At 36.0% G+C, this 22,385-nt stretch overlaps 1 protein-coding gene across 1 annotated transcript in view; it reads left to right on the top strand.

Annotated features, from left to right (window-relative positions):
• COL24A1 (collagen type XXIV alpha 1 chain) overlaps positions 1 to 22,385 on the top strand; it is a 368,100-nt gene that overhangs the window by 32,536 nt on the left and 313,179 nt on the right. The window contains exons 6-9 of the mRNA XM_065887776.1: positions 28 to 81; positions 14,606 to 14,650; positions 19,209 to 19,262; positions 20,299 to 20,343. Of these exons, the coding sequence (XP_065743848.1) occupies positions 28 to 81; positions 14,606 to 14,650; positions 19,209 to 19,262; positions 20,299 to 20,343 (198 nt within the window). The remainder of the gene's footprint in view (positions 1 to 27; positions 82 to 14,605; positions 14,651 to 19,208; positions 19,263 to 20,298; positions 20,344 to 22,385) is intronic.

The raw sequence follows: 22,385 nt of genomic DNA, 5'->3' as shown, positions 1-22,385 counted from the left end.
AAACCTCTGTTTGTGTTTTGTTCTTAGGGTGATCAAGGTCTTTCTGGATTCATGGGGCCCCCTGGTATGCAAGGTGTTAAGGTAAGATGTCGTTTTACTTTGATGTATTTGGGTGCCATGTGGATCTGGGTGCTCCTCAGCTCCTAAGATCTCATTCTGAAGTTGAGCCCAAAGTCAATGTTTTAAATTCTTTTCTTCAGCAATAGGAATTAGGGTGCTGTCCTAATCTAGGGAAGTGGTGCCCACCAAAGACAGGGTCTTAAGAAAAATAAAAGAAAACCCTTCAGATAATGATGGGGACAAAATTCACATGTAGGAGAAAGTCACTGATAGAATTTTGGAGTTCTCTTTTTTTATTAGGGCAATAACTTACTTCTAAAACTTTGAAGTCACATTGTAACTTTTATATATCCAAAGTGAGGTACATTTGGATGTAGGTAAAATACTTGGCTTTTTTTTAAACAGTTTCTAATTTTATTAGGAAATAATAAGCTCTGCCATGATATATACATGAATGTGAGGCCTGAAGCATAAATAGAGTAGAAGTGAGGGTTGGGGATAGCTTGTAAAAAATAGTAGTCATATGCATATGAGTTGGCCTTTTCTCGGGTAAAAAGGAATAGTAACACAGCTGCTATAATTATTTCATAAAATATGCTGTGCAGTTTCCTGAATTAACACAAGTGTAAATTCTTCTCAATATATTCAGCTTGTCTTTTTCTCAAACGCTGAGTTGTTGATTTTCTACAAGGGATGAAGAAGATACAAAATTTCTGTCTAAGGTATTAAAGGCCCCAAAATATTGGAGGGCAGTATTTGACTTGATATGGGTGCCTAAATACACTTCATAATGAGCTCTGTTGGTGTCTTAGTGTGTCATATTCTTTTCCTTTTGGGAGATTTAGAATGGAGATGGTTTTCTGGCTCTGGTTAATTTGTTCAAATTCTATCTGCCATTTTCTAGGTCCTGTCGACCTTGGGCAGGTTGCTTAACCTAAGCTTTAGTTCCCTCATGTGTAAAATATGAAGATAATACTACCCACTTCACAGGGAGCTGTTGGGAACATGGCATGGGATAATCCATGCAATAGAGTGTCAGAAAAATAGCAAGCCGTTAATAACTGTTAACCATCAGCTATTTATCTGGTTTTGGAAAGGATCCTGACCTTGTTTGCTTCCCTTCATAATCCCTTCTACAGGGCACAATTGTAAATTGATTAAAAAGGTTTTGATCTCATGGAGTATTTTTCCTCCCATGACCATACCACACCATTATTCTTATGGCATTTAGACTAGTCTTCATCCTAGATAGTACTTAGAATCTGACAACTCCTTTGAGGTTGTTGGTTGCTTCCATGAAACTGCAGAGTGATCGTTCCTACCAGAATTGGTCTTGACATACAGTCATGAATCTGTCTGATTAATGCTACTTAGTATACCTCTGACTGCTAAGTGTACCTCTGAGGAAACTGTACTAATGAATCGCATCAAACAAAGAAAATCTCATAATATGAAAATTACCTTAATAAATTGTATTTGATATTAAATATACAGCTATTGCATCCTGAAGAATGCCACTGTGTATGAGAGAAAAACAAACTAATCATTACTTTCCAAGGTTAATAATGCCCATGGTTCATGAAATTAGCGTTCCAGAAAGGGAAAAATTATTGATAAATAAAGCTTGAGTCGTGATTGCGTAGAGGAGTATATAAAGAAATATTATAGAGAACATTTTAAAAGACTGATTTTAACTATTAGAGCAGATTATCATTTTTAACTTTGAAGTTTTACTTACTTAAAGCAGAAGATATTATCTTCCAAGGACTTATGCACATATTATATGAGCCTTGGCCCATCGATATTTTAAAATATTGAGAATATATTATTTTTGGTCTGTATAAGTCTAGTAAAGTGAAATAGCATTAAGTTAAACAAACTGGGTCATGGATGCATATCTTTCACAGACTTCCTTTCTCTTACACAGTTTTTTAAACTTTTAAAATCTGGCTTGTGTTGTTAACGAGTAGAAACAGACACTGTAGAAGTCAGGGATCTTGCTATGTTATCAATTAGCAACTATAGCTGAATTTTCTCTAGAGAAGGTTTGGTCGAAAGTATTTAGAAACCAAATTACTTTCTGATAAATGAAGCATCCACGGTTCACTATGCTTTGATAGTAGTTCAAAACAGTGTTAATATTTGAGATGATTTTGTAGTTTTTCTGAGAATGCTTTCCCTCTTTTCAGAGTGTGTCTAATAATGGAAACTGTATATAGATTTTTAAAAAACAAGTATTGCAGGAAACATACATAGGGGCTCAATCTAAACCTAAACTAATTCTCCACGTAGCAGGCTTGGAACAAGTTTCCATCACACTATCTACGTGCATGTCTTACTTTTATACGAATGTGCAGTAGAAATACTCTCACAATGAGCTTGGTAGACTCTTTCTGTTCCTGTGGTTTGTATGAAAGGCAGAAGGACCAGACTGATTATTTATGGAGTTTACTAATTTTGGTTCATTTTTTGAACCACCTAGGTCATTCTCAGAGTTACTTCCTGCAAACAGGATCCATTCTAGGAGTACCTAGAATAAAAGTTCCTATTAGTTATGACCTAGGGACTCCTATTCCTTCATCCTTTCAGTTCTACCCCTAAAATGCTACATGAATTCTTAAGGTCAAGACAAGAACTTAAGGTATTCATTCTGTAAGTGATAAATCTAAGATAAGCCCAGAGAGGTTAAGAGAATCGCTCAGGGTCACTCAGAGTTACAGCAGGATCAAGAGATAATACTTGCTGATACTGAATCCACTGTGCTTTTAACAGTCTGTGCTTACTATAAAAGATGAATAAGGTACTTGGGATTTGATTAATATGAAGTTTATTACATATTTTATCTATCAAACTATTTTTGAATTATTATTATAACTATTACGGTAAATATTAACAGCTCCTTTCTTATGTGTAATATTATAGTCTATCTGCTGAACGCTGTATCTTAAAAACAACCCATTGAGACAGATAGTATGTTCAGTGTGTCATAAATAAGTTAATTGAGGTATAAAATGTTTAAGGCATTTACCCAAGGCCACATGATTATTAACTGACAGAGTTAGGACTCAAATCCAGGCATCTTTGACATGACTGTGCTCTTAATAACTTCAAATACTGTTTCCCCATATATTAGTTCATTATGCCAATATTTGTTATATGTGAGTTTGATTACTTCTGACTACCTCAAGCATGAATGCAAGAGAAAGTAAAATTTTGTTTTTTCCTGAAAGCCAAGGGAACAAATATAGTTTTGGATGATGGGTAATAATGACATCATTATTCCTTTTCTCTGGAAGTATCTGGAAATATTACAATTCTTTAAGTAGTCTTTGAAGTGGCTGCAAGAAAGTTGTGTGTAGAAATACTGACAACTCATGGAAACTGTTGAGATAAATAAATGGAAGATTAATATAAAATGTTCTGAAAACTAGAAGTAATATTGAGATAGAAATAACAAAGCAAGTAAATCAGCAGCAATATTTTTATTCACTCTTCAGTAGATTTTTTAGTTCGCTTCTGTCTTTTTCCTTTTATCTCTCACCCCTTGACGTTTTTTTAAAGATTAAAAAATTTACCATATTAAAAATAAGGCTTTTTTTTTTTCACAACAAGGTACAACACAAATAGTGAAAATACAAGCCACAGACTGGGAAAAAATATTTGTAACATATGTAACTAACAAAGAACTAGCATCCAGAACATGTAAAGATTGCACAGAAATCAATAACCCAATAGAAAAATGGGCAGTTCACAAAACAGCAAATCCATTGGTCACTTAATATGTGAAAAGATATTTAACCTTACTAGGAATAAAGGAAATGAAATTAAAACAATGAGGTATCATTTCACAATTGTCAAATATCTAAAGTCTGAAAATACCTACTTTTGGCCAGATGAGATACAACAGGAATTCTCATTTACTGCTGATGGAACTGGAACAACCACTTTGGAGCACGATTTGCCATGTCTAGGAAAGGTGAAGATGCACACTGCCTAACACTTAGCAATTCTGCTCATATGTATCTATCTTAGAGAAACTCTCTAACACACATACACAAGAAGAAAATTTAAAATGTTACTTGCAGCATTGTTTATGAAAACAAAACAGTAGAAACCCCAATATATTTAAATTTTAAAAGGATATATTTTGATAGATTCATAAAATGTAACAGTATGCAGCAGCTAAAATGAACAAACTAAATCTACCTATTTATGGCAACATGTGTAAATCTCAAAAATATAACATTGACAAAAGAAATAGCCTCAAAGCATTCATATAGTATAATATATATAAAGTTCAACAACATGCAAAAATACATTATCAAAACAACTTACAGAAATTTATGCTTTACTGAACAGTGAAACATTGTATTTATATAAAAGTATAAAATCATGCATATTAAAAAGAAGTGCTTTTCTCTGAAGAGGGACAGATAAGAATGAAATCAGGGGTTTTCATAAGGAAGGGCCCTTGAATTTTTTCTTTTAAAAAATCTGAAATCAATATTCACACCTTGACTTTTTTTAAAAAAACCAGTATTACCACTTTAACAAGCTGTGTGTTTCCCCAGATTGACTGGTTACATTGCCTCAACTTAGCCACCTTAATATAACTCTTATTTACCTAGGAACTGAAGTACGTTTTCACTTCCCACTAAATGTCTAAATTTGTGCCAAAAATCAGATAAGTTAGATCCAGAGTACATGCTGTGTTGGTTGGAACACAAGAGTCATAATTCTGAGCTTGGACTCCAGATGAATTTTTAAATTGGTTTTTAAATATAGCTGATCAGTTGCTACATTACTGTTGGAAGTCTGCTTTTTAAAATTGTAAGAACATTAACAGCAATTTCAATTGAAGAAATTTTTCTGGGATCGAGAGGATAAGCCAGATGAGAGCAGTTAAGCACATCTTAGCATGAAGGTATAACTCAGAACAATTGTGAAATAGGCACACATTTTAAAACAGATTATTGTGAATAATGTATGGCAATATTTTTCTGAATGTCAAAAAATTCAACCACTATACTTTTAGTAATAATTATAAATCAGTGTGAATTCTTATTCTAGTTTGATGGAATTATTTCAGTTAAAAACATCTTTCCATTACATAGGAGGTACACAGTTAACATCTTTATAAAGTTGGAAGGGAAAGAGCTGAAAAAATCAAGTGGAATGCATTATGATTTATCAGTCACTCAAAACCTATACAGCTTTTCATAATCTATTTAAAGCAAGGACAGTACTAAGGAAGTACAGCAATACTGAATGTTGATGAGAACAACAATAAAAATAAAATCCATGCCCGGAGAAAGAAATAAGGGGAATTCTTATGTTCCATAGTTAACGCTATAGATCGTCTTCTCACCTGTGCAATATTCCTGTAAAAATCTGCAGAGCTACGTTTTCCTTGGCTTGGTTTGCAGTTCAGTCTTAGTACTGAAAGTCTAACATAAAAGCTGCTGCTTAGGGGCTGTGCTGTCACCACTGTGACCATCTACTCTGCCCTCTGCCGTTTCCACTAATGGAAGGGGAAGCTAAGAACGAGACAACACATACTGAACTCCCTCACAGGCAAGCCCGTGGCTACCAAAGTGGTGTACTCTGTGGGACTTGGAAAATATTCCTTCATCCAAAGATATTTTCCTCTTCTGATTGACATCCTAACATTAACGATAAATTCATTTGGCTGAAAGTATTTCAGTTCCCAGAAGGTTTTAAAAAAAAATGTCTGTGTCCTCAGAAAAAGCTGTTATCGGTCATTTAGCACCATTTTGAGAATTAGTGTCATACTGTTTTTCTCCACAAGAACTAGTTGAGAAGGACTACAACTAGAGTTGAGGGGGCCAAGGTAAAAACTGAGTACTGGGGCTTCCCTGGTGGCGCAGTGGTTGAGAGTCTGCCTGCCGATGCAGGAGACACGGGTTCGTGCCCCGGGCCGGGAAGATCCCACATGCCGCGGAGCGGCTGGGCCCATGAGCCATGGCCGCTGAGCCTGCGCATCCGGAGCCTGTGCTCCGCAACAGGAGAGGCCACAACAGTGAGAGGCCCGCGTACAGCAAAAAAACAAACAAACAATAAAAAACTGAGTACTAATTAATGTAGGTTAATTGGTCAATATTGTGAGGAGTTTGGGACAGAGGTGGGTAGGAGTCTGTTGTGTGCGTGAGGGAAGTATGTTCCAAGAAGAAGGGGAGGTGGGTAGAATAGAGAGGTCTGTGTGGTATTCATTCTCTAATTTAATTCTCTTTAATCTCTCCAGTTACCTGGGATCATTCTTCTATTTAATTTTTTGAAAACAGTTAAACTCCCTATTCTTAAAACTTCAGGAACTTTATTGCCTTACCTCAAGTAGTACTTACATAGTCATGGTTGTTGATTTTTTTTTTTTTTATCTCATTCTGAATTCTTGCTTAAGCCTTCTTTTTCAATCAGCTATGGGCGTCTTGCCACTGTTTCTCTAGTTTGCCATAGGTTTCCCTGGTTATTTTGACCAAAACATGGCTACAAACCTTTGTATTCCTCAAGGCATTGCTGACGTATGAGTCCTGTAGTGTTTGACAGATGTTATTAGATACTTGGAATCACCTGATCTGTAAAGGACTGCTATTATTACATTACAGAAGAGGACAATTTAATACTGGCTTTCAGATAACAGTGCAGTAGCAGTGGCCTAAAGGGAAATATATGAGTGATTTAGCAGTCCTTAAGTGCAAGGTCTATATTTTTGCACTGTGGTATTTCAGCCCAGTGAATGGTACATAGCAAGCACATATTAGTAGTGAATGAACATTGCTGCTGGTAAGTTTAATTGACTGTGCCCTTTCACCCGGTGCTAGTGGTTATTTTCCTCCTCAAGGGCTGCTTCTCAAGTCAGTGACCCTTCTCACCTGTCTTATTTTGCCTTGGTCCTCTGGCTCCAAACACCCTTCATCCTGTTTAGGTAGGGTGAGTAGAACTAGTTAATCTGCTACTAATGTCTCAGTGATGTTGCCTTTCACATGATCATGTATAAGGTTAGCCCACCTTTGCCTCAGCTTCCTGAGACTAGACAGAAGCAAAAGTTACAAGGAAGTTGCTTCAACCAAAAGAGTAGTTTTGAGATAAAATTTGTCACTAACTCTGGAATGCTGCAGTTGTTTTAATCACATCCTTTTGTCCTATGGTTCATTCAGGAAACCAGTATTGGTAAACAAGGTGTAGTTCCTGCCTTCAAGTAGCCTACCATCTAAAAAAGGAAATAGTTACTAAAGTAAATCACTAAAAGTATATTATGCTATAACAAGTGCAATGATTAAGATGTGAAATTTTTATAGCAACGGCTGAGGGATCCCTAAACTTCTTGGCAGTGGAGGTGGGGGAGTTTTTAGAGAACAGGGAAAGAGGCAACATCTGAGCTGCATCTTTTCTTTTTCTTTTTTTTTTTTTTGCGGTACGTGGGCCTCTCACCGTTGTGGCCTCTCCCGTTGCAGAGCACAGGCTCCGGATGCACAGGCCCAGCGGCCATGGCTCACGGGCCCAGCCGCTCTGCGGCATGTGGGATCTTCCGGGACCACAGCACAAACCCATGTCCCCTGCATCAGCAGGCGGACTCTCAACCACTGCGCCACCAGGGAAGCCCCTGAGCTGCATCTTGAGGATGCAAGTTATCCTAATGATACTATAGTTAGTAGACATGTATGCTGTTTACACACAGATGATGACATAAACCAAGGCTTGGAGGCAAGAGCAGTTCCTTGTTTTGGGATTATGGAGTGTTATGTAGGAGGTGTCAGGAGAGAAAGTTTGAGGGACATTCAGGGGTCAAATTATAAAGGAACTTGTATGCCATGGTAAAGCATTTATCATATGGTAGAGAGCTACTGAAGGATTTTAAGAAGGAGAGTGCCAGAGGCAAATCATTTAGTCTCCGGAATTTCTTTGGCATTTTTGTGGATTCTACAGACAAATGCTCCTACCTTTCTGAAACCTAAAGTTTATGTAAGGAGGCCCAAGATAGAAAAGCAGAGTGGTAATAGAGAAGTTGTCTTATGCCATAGGGGATACTTTCTCATATGTAGGAAAAATCTTTTTTTTTTTTTTAAATCTCAGAATTTTTTATTTTAAATTTAATTAATTAATTAATTTCTGGCAGTGTTGGGTCTTCGTTTCCATGTGTGAGCTTTCTTCTGGTTGCGGCAAGCAGAGGGCCACTCTTCATCGCAGTGCGCGGGCCTTTCACTGTCGCGGCCTCTCTTGCTGCGGAGCACAAGCTCCAGACGCGCAGGCTCAGTAGTTGTGGCTCACGGGTCTAGTTGCTCCGCGGCCTATGGGATCTTCCCAGACCAGGGCTCGAACCCATGTCCCCTGCATTGGCAGGCAGATTCTCAACCATTGCACCACCAGGGGAGCCCTGTAGGAAAAAATCTTTATCTCAGTGAATATAAGTCCTTCGCATTTAGTGGGGGAAAGAACTGTTAAAAGAAGAAAACTATTTATATATGAAGTTGACAACATAGAGATTATATCATCGAGAATCTTTTCAATACATATATACAAGCATTCCTCACTTTGCATGGTTCCAATATAGACAAATTTCACTTAACACGGTTTAATAACACCAGTCTCCCACCAACATGGTTCAGATTAATCACACTGTGATTAGCTGTGTAAAGTATAAACTTTGCTACTGGCTCTTCAGCTTACAAGTCACTACATAAATAGTAAATGTGCATCAAGATCAGTGATCGGTCACATTTCATTCAGAATCTGTTGATGATTGTACACGACACATCTGTTAGTTCATGCACAGACCGCAGAGTGTGTAGCTGTCTTTTGCTTCCTTCTCTCTGATAAACTCATGTGGCATTTTACACAAATGGATAATCAAAAAAAGTAACTGGTCAACAAAGATGAAAAGTACAATGAAATAAAGAAATAGTGATAACACAGAAATTGAAATTAGAATCAAATATAAATGGAGTTATAGAAGAAATAGCTGATCCTGGGGCACTGCTGCCATTTGAGAGACTCTACATATGCAGACAGAGGAACTTGGTAGCGGCGAACTTGTTTTTATTATTTTTGTTTAAGGCAAATTTTTTGACATAAGAGGAAAGGGTTGTGATGAATAGGATAGACACATCCCAGAGGAGGTTACAACAGCAAAAAAACTTCACGTTAGAAGAACTCTTGGAGCTATTTCATGACATTGAAAGTGCAAAGGATGGAATGTTGGAAGCTGACCCACACTTAGAAAGGAGTATGACAGTTTGCCAAAACATAGAATATATGCTTGCTCTGTATGGTTATTTATACAAGAAAAGCACTATTCAAACTACTCTTCATAAATTTTTTCTAAGAAATGGAACTTTAATTTCTCACTGTTTCTAATGTTTTAAATTACACTGTAGTAAACTAATACTTAGCATATTTTTTATTTCCCTATACAAAGGTAACTGACAGTGAGACTTTTAAACATTTTGACAAAAATTTTTAAAGGTCACAGAACAATTGCAATTTTTCCCATTATTAAGATTGCTTGGCATGGTTTCAGCTTATATGGTCAGTTTCATGGTCCTCTAGTACTGTGCAAAGCAAGGATGGCCCTATATGTAAATGGTACCACTATTTTCCTTATGGATAAACATTTATGTATCCAAATTTTAATTACTTGGGGGTAGTTCAGGTATATATTTGAAGTTTGTTTCTTTTCCATCCCTTATTATTTCTGATTTTGATTCAATTGTATCTCTCTTTTTTTTTTGGTCCTGTGTGGTCACCTGTTGATAACGTATTTGTTAGGGTTTAAATTGTTGTTACAATAAGTATTAAAATTAATATCTCTATATTAAAATTAGATTCTAAACCCTTTTTATTACTGGAATTCTTGGCAAGGCAAATTTACATCACAACAAAAGTTGAAACAACCCTATAACTCATTATAATGAGTTTTTAATCTGTTCTAAAACAGAACTTGTACATTTTTCTATTGGCATTCCTTAAGAAATGTGTTTACATCAGTTTCAGTATATTTATCAGAGGAAAATCATGCATTGTTAGTTACTCGGCCTTTTTTGTTATTTTTCCTATGTGAGTATAGGAAGAATAATGACTCAAATAGTATTTTCAAAAGACTACAATATAAACAAATTTTTAAAAGTAAAGTGTCAGGGAGACTTCCCTGGTGGCCCAGTGGTTAAGACTCCGTGCTTCCAATTCAGGGAGCGTGGGTTTGATCCCTGGTTGGGGAACTAAGATTACACATGCTGTGCAGTGTGGCCAAAAAATTTAAAAAAAAATTAAAAATAAAGTGTCACGTCCTTAGATTGGAGCTATGCCAAAGCTTGAATGTAGGCATTCTTCCCAGGAACTTATTCCCTTTGTTTTTAAAAAATATTACAGACTAGTATTTAAGTAGAAAACAAATGAGACCTGTAGTCACAAATTAGGGAATAAATGGAGGCTTTTATACAATAGTGGTGCTAACTCCAGTATATTACAGTAACATATTATTACATTGAAAAATAACAAGATATTTTTTCTCCCACTTATTGCCTTTCATTTCAATATTAAGAGAATGGAGATATCATATTGAATACTTAGAATCTATTTTCCCCCAAGTAACCCTCAGATTCCTCTAAGTCTTTACATCAATTCATTTATTCATCCAAATCTTTCCATCAATTAATTAACAAGCACTTACTATGTTCTAGACACTGGGGATACCACATTGAATAAAATAGTTCAGGAGCTTAAGTTTAAACTCTTTAAGGGGCATATATATCATCTCTAACTCTGCCCTCAAATCTAATGTATAATCATGTTTCTCCTAGACTCTCATAATAGCCTCCTTACCTGACCCATTCTCTTTCCATTCTGCTCATCCCAGAGTCCCCATCTTTGTTTCAGGTCATATGCCCATGGGAGCCTGAATCTGTTTTTTTCTGATACGTACCTCAGTGATACATCAGTGTTATTTGAATTCTTCCAATGCCTCAAAGCCTGAATTGACTCTTATAAATGCCTTTGTTTTTCATTCAATGAAAGGTGAAAAAAAAAGTAGTGACTTTAACAGATTCAACTAATTGCAGAATGCTGGCAATTAAAAGGAGATTTAGCAGTAGTTTAATTCATTGCTGTCATTTTACAGATGAAGACTTTGAAACTCATGATATAGCTATTTAGTGGCAAAACTGGATCTAGAGCTCAGTGTGCTTGGTCTTTTCATTATTAGTAGTAGTAAACCAAACCAAACCAAAACCATTTTGTTTCACTTCAGCTCTTTTGATGGCAAAGAATGGAGACTTAGGCTATCCCAAGGAAGAGAGAATTATTTCAATCCTCTCTACAGCATTAAGGGAAATCAGGGACCCATGGAATCTAAAAATGGTACTGTAATATGACAGCCTCACGGGGGCGGGCACTGATTCAAAGCAGCTCTGAGTATCTAGCAACATTAGTTTGTGGATCTTTTACTGTACTTTTCTATTAGCACTGCTACTCATCTCCTCTCTCTGCATCTGCCCTTTTGTGTTATCTGACTTTTCCTCTGACAAAAACTTTCTTTCTCAGCACAGTTTCTGCTTACTCTAAATTTTTTACTCATACTTTGGCTTTCTTCTCTTCCTCTTATCCTTTCTTTGTCAGTCTTTCCAGCTTCAGCTGAGTACCTGAATCAATCCTCCCTCCCTCCTTCCTTTCCTTCCTTCCTTCCTTCCTGTTGAACTTAATTTAAAAAAGAATTTGATTGGCCCAGCTTCACCCTGTTTAGGCAAAACTCTCCATTCCAAGTGGCCTCATAGGCTACTGGCCGGACTTCATATTGGCTTCCCTTAGGTTGAATGCCATCTCCTGGGGCTGAGGTGGAGTAGGAGGGAGCTCATGACTATTTGGTGCTGCCTTTATATTAGAGTCTGTGGATGAGGAAGAACCTCTCCAGAGGAAGTTGTACATTCAGAGGATATTATGATCAACATGTCTAGTTCACTGTTATAAACTGCTTCAGGGAAAGTAAGCTAAAGAAGTTGTAGCACCACTGCATTCTGTTTCACCAGGGCTGGCGAGGGAAGAAACTCTGGTCAGAGAAACAGATAGTGGCCAAAGAAAGGGAAGCATGTAGCTAGCTAGACTCAGCAGTACACAGACATAAAAACAAGTAAGTAAATATATAAGCACAGTTGTTTTTTGTTTGTTTGTTTGTTTGTTTCTGGTACGCGGGCCCCTCACTGCTGCGGCCTCTCCCGCTGCGGAGCACTGGCTCCGGACGCGCAGGCCCAGCAGCCACAGCTCGCAGGCCCAGCAGCCACAGCTCACGGGCCCAGCCGCTCCGCGGCACACGGGATCTTCCCGGACCGGGGCACGAACCCGCGCCCCCTGCATCGGCAGACGGACTCCCAACCACTGCTCCACCAGGGAAGCCCCTATAAGCACAGTTTTTAATAAAAAAGAAAAGGAACTAGGCCCATGGCGGAGAGTTTCTCTACCTGTGTACCTCTCGCCCTGGTTCCTCATTTCTCATCTTCCTGACACTCTCTTAGGAACTCCATCCTTCTAGAGCTGCTGCCTCATCCGAGGGAGCCACCACCACTATCTTAGTGCTGAGGACATTTCTTATTTCCCGTTATTAAAAGTGAAAAAACTTAGCTTTGTGGATATTTTATTTGGAGAATCTTGTGTAACATTTGGACAACTGAGAACAATGTACGTCTTCTATTTTGTAATTAGGCTGGTCTTTAGCTATCTTAAAAAATATATAAACTCAGTGAAATTGTGGGTATATAAGATGCAAGTGGTAAATGTGTAACTTTAATAATACCATGATTTATGATATATAATTCCTTTTGTTGATTTGTCTTGGTTGTCTAAAGTTAATGTTTGAACATTTGATGAGAATGAGGACAGCCTGCATTTGAGTCTGAGACAAATATAGGCATATTAAGTAAACAGAAGGGCAGGTTACTCAATTCTTGATAAATCTAACTGTCAAACTGACATGATTCCACCTTACTACCTACATGACTTTGGTCATATCATTTAATTTCTCAGAGCTCAGTTTTCTCACCTGTAAAAATGAGGAAGATACCTACTTCACAGGATTGCCATAGAATTAGGTGAGGTATTTGGAAGTGGCTGGTGCAATGTCTGGTACATAGTGGCTCAGTGAAATTGCTTTGTGCCTTCGTTCCTTTTTCCCCCTCCTTTCTCACGGCCACGTCTCTGATCTCTAATAGCCTAATCATGAAAGAACAGAGCTCGCAGAGGACAGGGCAGTTCCTCTGCCCTCTTGCTTTTTCTTCTGTTATTCCCTTGTTACAAATTTGCTTACATATACAGATAACACAAAAATTTTTGTCTCCAACTTTCCTTCTTACATTTCTGGTCTTCTCTCTGGTTCCCAAGAGACCTCTCTACTTAAACATTTACTTTTGTTTTAAGTTTATCACCTCAAAACCTGCTTAAATCATTTCCTTATTTTTCAAATAGGTACCTCTTCTAATTTCCCCATTGTCCCAGAGTATCATTTCCTTCTCTAATTCATTAATCCAAGTTCATAAACCCTCCGTGACAGGGTTTAATCCTGAGTGACTCTTTTCACTCTGTTACTCTATATCTTAAAACTCCCAAAACTTATCTTCAGTTTGCAGTACATTAATTTGAAGTTTCTGATATTTGTAAGCTAACTATAATTTATTTCAGGTTTTTGAGGTTTGCTTAAAATCCTAAAAGGTTCTTTTAAAAAGGAACTTTTTCTTGTTCTTTTATATACACCAAAATCTAGTAAACAGCAGGTTGATTTACTGATTGTTGATTAGAGCTGTACAAATATGCTCCAAAGGGTCCTTTATTTCTTTTTTCCTTTCCTTTCTTTTAGCTTCCTTTCTTTCGCTCATAGAATATCTTTCTAGAGGATAAAAGTTATTATCTCTTTTATATCTTTGGGTGTTAGTGATAGAAATTAAGATTTGATTTTGGTTCTTATTTGGAAAATTTTTTGTTACTAATTTCTGTTTTTTAATTGAGGTATGATTGGTATAAAACATTTGTTACTGATTTCTTAGACAGATGGACCTGTGAGCAGCCTCTTTTTATTCCCTCATTCATAGAATGTTATGACAATGTTTTAGATTAGAGAAACTGCCTGAAACTGCCAGTTTTTCAATAATTACAAACAGATTATGCCTTAGGGCATTCTGTTTCAGCATTAATGAACTAAAACCAACTTTTAAAAAGCTTAAGCAAAATTTAGCAGATCCATTGCTAGATGCCAGCCTTTTATAAAAGATCCTGCTTTTTAAAATTCAGTACTATGTAACCATTTTAGTTGATAACAAATCATTCAAATTACACTCCAAATTAATTAAGAATTACTAATGCGAATTTATTATTTAATAAAAATTAAATTTTTATTAAATTTAAAAGATTACACTTAATAAGAAACAGATTAGTAGGAATTACATTTGTATTAATGGGAAAACCAAAAGTTGGGATGAAAGACAACTGTGGTTAGTTATTTGGCTCAAATGGGGTTACTTTTCATAGTATGTCTTCACCTTTACCCTTGCAGGGTCTCAAAGGACATCCAGGGCTCCCAGGACTCCGAGGTGAACAAGTAAGTATTCTTCCTTTATAAGACTTGCATCTTCTCCAGTGAAAAAGACATACGGTAGGGAACTCCATTGAGAGATTATTTTCCCCTGTGTAACTCTTTCAATTTTTCTTAATGCTTTTTACTCTGTTTAGTACAGGAAAAACTTCTAATTTATTATTAAATCTTGTGGGTTTTTTTCATATCTTAGACTGACTTTCACTGTCTGCCTAACATGCTGCAGCAGTCTTAAACTTCCGTTGTTCATAAACCACTGTGAGAATCTCATAAATGCTGTGTATCCTGTCCGCGGATTATCCATGCATGCACACACACTCATATGCACACACATATATGCACTGATTTTTTTGTACGTTTCAGGGGCTTTCCTGTTTCCCAAAGTCTATCCACAGCTGTTAGTTCCCTACCATTGCATGAAGGAATGCAAATAAATTTTAATAACAATCCAAATTAGAATGGCACATCTGCTGTTTGTTGTCCATTCTACATATACACATATATGTAAAAGTCAAAATAGTTCGGGAACTATTTAGTTTTTGATCATGTTATTCCTTCTCTCTCCCACCATAAAATAATGTATCATTATGTCATAGGAAGAAATAAAGTCATATCTCTTGTTTTCAATAGAATATATACTAGGCCAGTATGAATAAATCAGTGAAAAGTGTAGGAGATTAGATACTAACTAAGGTGACAAATCGTTATTGGAGATTTAGCAAAGAGCCTCAGGAAACCCTAAAGGGAGCTCCAGAAAGAAAAGTGATGGATTATCCCTGAGGGAAAGATAAATGAAGAAATAAAGCCAGTTTTCTCTTTTATTCATGTAAGAGGGACAATATACTCTATTCAGTCCCTGAGGCACAATTTTTCAAGATTGCTAATTACTAGACATGGCAAGCAATATATGTATCTGTAGCAAGTAAAATCTCAGTTTCCTGAAGATCATATGAGTGCTGAAAAGCATTTGAGCATTTATGGGAAAAAAAAATCAGAAGGGCAGGAGAGATTAGTTCCCGGGGAGGAAAAGAAAATCCCTAGAATACTGCTTTGGCAGAAATTCTGTGTAGATTTCAATGAAGAAAACCTGACACATCACAAGTAAGTGAAAAATTGACCATTTGTCAGTACTGACCAGTTTACTCGCAACTGTTCTATAACCTAGTTCTGTTAGTATACGTGTCATTGTTCTGAGGGTGGTATGCTTTTGAGAAGAGTCTGAAATCAGTTTTAAAGGTTGGAAAATGTATTATTGGAATCAGTTCTTTCTATTTTATTTATTTCCAGAAGTAAAAAGACAAAATTGGTGATAACTGTGAGGAACAACTAAAATCATTTTGCATTTTCACCGTGGAAACACTGTGGACATTAAGAGGAATGTAACTAATTACCTAGGAGACATTCCCTTCTGGAAAATTTGTAGATATCTATAAACTGGCCAGCAAACACTTAGGAAAGTAATTATATCATCGGGGCAAGCTCTAGTAATAAGAGCTTTCATTACGGAGTCTTTATTAGTTGCCAAGCTGTAGTACTGTTAACTGGAAGTTCGAGTAGTATAATTATTTATTTAATATTTCCATATGTTAACTCATTTAATACTCCACAACACTAAGCATTATTGCAGTTACCCCTGCTTTTAAATATATTTTTACACATTGTTCTCTTTTCTCTACGCAATAATCCTGTGACCTAGATATTATTATTGTATTTTACTAATGAAAAAAACTAAGAGATAGGGAGGACCCATGCTGGCAGTGCTGGGACTGTCAGTGAAGTCTGACTGACTCAGAGCGTGTGCTTTAATTCTCAGAGTGAGAAGTGGGATTGGGGCAGGGTTACTATTCCTGATTTTTCCAGGGGTAGGGATATAACTTTGTGTCTGAATTCCTCCATTCGATCTACAGATTTAAGTGAGCCATTTTTTAAATGCAGAGTGAATTGAGGTATAGTGCTTTGTTTTGAGTTTCTTTTGAGCTACTCTGGTTGTCCAAGTGATTTTAGGGTGTGGTTGGCTTAGAATATGTTTGTGCCACATAAGACTGCTGAAAGCTTACTCGTTGACTTTGTTTACTGTTATTCCAGTAGAGCAGGATTTAATCATCCAGTGGTGTCCTCTTGTGTATTTCTCTGTGCAGCTGGAATGTGTTATATCTCTACATGTTATCTTAACACCCTCTATGGAAATCCGTTCAAAATCAGATTTCATTTATATCTTATAACAGATTGCTTTTTAGTTGAGGTCAGTTAACCTAAGTTGGCTAGGAAACTAATGAAAGGGATGGTGATTGGCATTAGCCAGAACCTACAGAATGAAAACAGCCTTTTAAATTTATTTCAGTCTTTTCTATTGGCATAACCAAGTATAAAGTTTTGTGGATGTCTGGATATAGGCCTGTGTGTTTTAGAAATGGATGGGGAATAAAGGAAGCAGTTGTAAATAGACTGAAGCAAGTCTCATAATTAGAGGGCTTTCCCTAGAGTAGTACTTTAAGTGATTTGCCCTTCAAACCTATACTAGGGAGGCAGCCTTGAATGGTGGTCTCTGGAGTTAGACTTGCTGATTTAAATTCTGGCTTTCTAATTACTAGCTGAGTGACTTCCCACTGGTGACAAACACTTCATGTCTTACTTTTCGCATCTGTAAAATAGGGATAATGGTATCTACCTTATAGGGTTTGAGCAGATTAAATAAGATAATACATATAAAATTCTTGAATTTTGGCACATGATAGGTGCTCAATAAACGCTGTTATAGGAATAAAATATGTATTATATATAATATTAATAAGGTAATATCTAGTACATAAATATGGTTTCTGAAATTTATAGGATATAATCTCTCTACGTGTAGATGAAAATTTTTTGTTACTTCTCAGAAGGCAACTGTTTATTCACATTCTGTTAAGTTGTTCATTGCCATATATATGTATAGGTGTCTGTATGTATATGTATATATGTATGTATGTGTGCACATGTATATATATGTGTGTGCATACACACACGTGACAACTTTTGTCAGGTTGTCTGAGTTCACATCTAGGCTCTGCTACTTACTCACTGTGCCATCTTGGGCAGGTTTCATAACTTCTCTGTATCTTAGTTTCTTCAAATGTAAAATGGAGAAAATAGTATCTATCTCATAGATGTAAAGTAGACGTAAAGTGGTGGCTTAGCATTGGCACATAAAAAAGTGCTAAGTAGGGCTTCCCTGGTGGCGCAGTGGTTGGGAGTCCGCCTGCCGATGCAGGGGACACGGGTTCGTGCCCCAATCCGGGAGGATCCCACATGCCACGGAGCGGCTGGGCCCGTGAGCCATGGCCGCTGAGCCTGCGAGTCCGGAGCCGGTGCTCCGCGACGGGAGAGGCCACAACGGTGAGAGGCCCGCGTACCAAAAAAAAAAAAAAAAAAGTGCTAAGTAAATGATAATTGTTGGAGCAAGGGAAGGAAGTGGGAGACAACAGGGAGAAATGAGAGAAAACAAAACTGAGAGATGGATTCTGAGAAAAGTGGAGAGAAGGACAAATTAGGAGCCTACAAGTCTAATGGAATGGGAGGGTAAAAACTTTCCACTGTGATGCTCCATTTGCCTTTTTCTTGGTCTGTTTTTTCTCTAGATTTTCCAAATTTTAGGAATTTCAAAGTATTTCTATTGTTAAACCGGAGGTAACACTCTTCTGTATACTTCAGATCAGAGGGGCAAAAGAGCTAGTGTCTTTTATTATCTCTTTTCCAAACAACAAACCGGAAATGAATTTTACATAATAAAGAATCTATGAAGTTTATCACTGCTGTCACCATTTTTGGTTAAGTAAAGACAGCTCAACACATATTCTTCTGGTATTTCCTTGGTTGACAAAATTTAACAGACCTAAACTTTGAATAAACTGAATGAATGATGAATGAATCATATATCAATGGAAGAAAGTAACAGCGAGTGGAGGTATTTCTTCTCACTTTTCCACACAGTTCTGCAGCAAGTTTCCTTTCTTATGCCTTTGAGACTCCATATATCAGCCTTCCTTGAGCAATCCTTGTTTTAAATCAGGCATACAAAGTTGTCAGTGCAAAATGAATTTCCCATCCAAAGTTGCTGTGTGAATATTTAGATAGACCTATGTCATGATACAGATATTTACCACTTAATATCCATTTACTTATCTTCTGGAGCTCATGCTCCAATAGTTAAGGAGAGTTGCAGGATGACTGAGACAAGAAGGAGTTAAATCCATAAAGATACTGGTTATTATGAAACGTACCAACTCTTTCTCTAATATGTTTTTTAAAGGTTATGTATCACTGGATTTTTCCACCCTAGATTTATCATTACTAATAATCAATGTCTCATTTAGGTCCCTAATGTAATGTGTTTATTTTTTTTAGCCATTTTATCTCATTTTCATTTTAAATAGATGACTTCAATCAGATAAGCAATGTGCAGGACCCTTAGTATTTTTATATGGAAAAAATATTCTTTCCAAACTTGGGTATTATGAATGCACCAATTTTGTTTCCTTGGGTTTCTTTTGACTTTGTTGTACTGTTTTATTATTTTTCATTTTAGGGGATTCCAGGATTCACTGGTAATATTGGTTCACGTGGTTACCCTGGCAGGCAGGTGAGGTAACTATATTTAAACTTCTGTTTTTATGTTCCTCTTGGTTAATACATTGTATGTTCTGATTTCAAGAGTTAATGTTCAAATGATAATTGGTTTACTTTTATTAAATAATGAATTACTCATAACAAAATAATTCCAAAAATTCTAATATCAAAATTGTAAAACTCCTTCAAAAATTTTACTGCAGGAAATTTTGCTTAAAATGAGAGTAGGATTTTTAAACAGGTTTGATGTGAGTAATATACAATGGAACCTTCTAAGTTAAAATGCCCAGTGTGCTAATAAAATGTTAAAACAGCCCTGCTACTGATTTTACAGTACTGCCACTGACTAAAACGAAGTAATGGTATGAGTTAAGACTCTATATGATAAGCAACATTTTTTAATAATACAACTATAAACACTTGGGACACAGTTGGCAGCGCTACACATACCACTATCTGAATACTTTTATCTGAACTGGATTCAAGTCTTCGTATACTGTTGTGAAAATTCATTCTAATCATTTCGTATTTATTTCCCTCTAATTTCTAACTTTCTCTAGCTACTTCATGTAGATTAATAAGAGAACAAATTTTCTTTCTTAGGCTTTCATGAATTGATTACTTACTCTTGAAATTAATTATTCATTTAGCATACTAGAAAACTACATTTATATAAAATATCTCTTTCTATTTTTATATACTTTTTATATATCTAAAATGTATTTTAGATAAGTTAATTAGAAGTATTTTAAAAGAACACAGTTTTCCAATAAGAAATAACGTAAAAAATAAATTTTGTTACTGACAATGTGTTAATCTACTTTATTTAGATATCTAAAATATATTTGTGTATAGATTATATACAGTGCCTCTTTTGGTTCTGAAATTCTAAAATTCCTTGAATATATATAGTCTTCATTAAGTATACAGAGTTCTGAAGGTTATACTTGTGAAATGATACATTTTATGTGCCCTTTTTATTAATCTATTTATCTACAGCTCTTTAAAAAGTACTGTAGTATGATGATGTTGCCTTTTATTCACACTAGGGTTTAGCTGGACCAGAAGGTAATCCAGGACCTGAAGGTGGACGAGTAAGTAAGCATTGTCATCATTTTGTTAAGTATGCTTGCATATGAGTAGAATGAAGTGTACAAAATACTTACCTTCACACTTCCATAGAAACTTTGAATGTAATGCAGGTTTAGCCTGGAAAGAAACACACTTATTAAATAGATATTTTCACTGTTAAGGCCATAGAGAGCAGTCTTACGGTGGTAGGTTTTACATCATTCTTTGATAGCTCCTATATCTACATCATTTATTTTGCTAGCTCCTAGCAAAACGTCTGGTATGTTGAAAATATGCTCTTTAAGCATTTGTAGTATTATTTATGTGTGGACGTATATAGACCTAAGAAATAACTATGAAAGAAATATGAAGAGGCAAAAAATTCGCACTCATGGCTGAGATAATAATACAAAAACTATCTGGAGTAAAGAAATATCTGCAGAGAAAGAAATAGGCTTATCACATTCAAGCATATACCATTGCACTTCCAACCGTTAAAGAAGTTGTTAGCCACTTTTAATCATTAAGGGAGTAAAACAAAAAAATTACTGTGATGTGTTATGTTGTGTGCCACAAATTAAAATCAAAGCTGGTTCTAGGAAAAATTAGTAAACTAAAAATTTTTTTTTTAAATTCTCTATTTTTAAAGCCAGTTATTTTCTGGAATCTACATCTGCCTTATATTATCTTAAATACCTTTTTGAAATAAGGAAAACAAAAAGTATTTAGACAATATGTACTATAATGATGCCTTAATTTAAAAAAATTCTTAAACATTTTCACATACTTCATATTTCTTTTGCTATCAATCCTATGAAGTAGCAGAACACATGTATTGTCTCCATCTTACAGATGAGAAAACAGTAAGGTATGGAACCGACATGATTTGACAAAGTCATAGCAGAACTCAAACCAGCGTTTTCTCACCTTCAGCTCTGTACTGTTTTAGTATCCCATGCTGTCTCCACCCTTGCATTAAGTGAAAACATAATGGGGAAAAGTCATGTATTCTTTATTAGAAACTGCACCGAAAGCACATATTGACTTGGATTTGGAAAGCAAGAAGATATTAGTGGACAAAGAACATGGGCTTTGGAGCTCGACAAGGACCGATTTTTTTTTTTTTTCTTAACCCCTTGTTTACTAGCTTTGTGACCTTAGATGTCGTTCAACCCTTCTGTGCCTCATTTTTCTTACCTTATTAAAAGGTGATAATGAAACCTACCTTTAGGTGGTTATGACAACTACCTGAGCTTAATTAATATTCTTAAGGCACAGTGCCTAGCACATGACATGCACTTTCTATGCAGATTTTATCATTATTATTAGAATTTGGGAGTTTCTTCTGCATGTGAGCTAAACTCCTAGACCTGTTACTTGGCTCTGTGCAGTTTTCTCTTACTACATTTTCTCATCTTGCTTCAGTGATTCCTATAACTTTTCTAATTCTTCTTTATATCATTTTTGTACTATATTATACATCCTTTTGTTGCTTTTTTCCCCATTTGTACTGACAATTATAGTGTAGGTTGTAACCCTTTTTAAGTTTTTTTAGGTTTTGATGGCTGACTTCATAAAAGCATTAAAAAAACAAATCTAATCCTTTTCTGACTAATTTAATTGATTTAATCCTTTATTTTTCCTTTGGGAGTGAGGGAAGAGTCAGAAGATTCACTTCTCTACATTTCATATTCACGAAGAGTCTCAAATGTAGACTTTAGACATTAACTCCAAATATGGTTAAAAAGACAAAAATCATAAAATCACACTGACAGGATTGTTTTTCATTTAATTTGGGTCCTGTTACTGGTCTATACCACATGCTATACAATATGAATTAATATTTTTATAAATCATGATAAATTACCTTTTGACTGGCTCCATTGTTTGACTGCATTTTTTGGTGTTAAGATAATTATTTTAAAAATGTAAATGTTTAAAATAAATCATTTTGTAACCCTCCTTTGGTGTTTCTTTGTGTAATAACGTGCTAGGTGGCTCAAAAAGTAGAAGTATGTAGGCCTCCCCCGACCTTTTAGTGGCCCTGCTGGTGACACAAAATTGC

The sequence above is a fragment of the Phocoena phocoena genome, chromosome 1 (genome assembly GCF_963924675.1).
Source record: "Phocoena phocoena chromosome 1, mPhoPho1.1, whole genome shotgun sequence".
NCBI lineage: Eukaryota > Metazoa > Chordata > Mammalia > Artiodactyla > Phocoenidae > Phocoena > Phocoena phocoena.
Note: the sequence above shows the minus strand (reverse complement) of the source record. Positions and strands in the feature narration are given on the sequence as shown.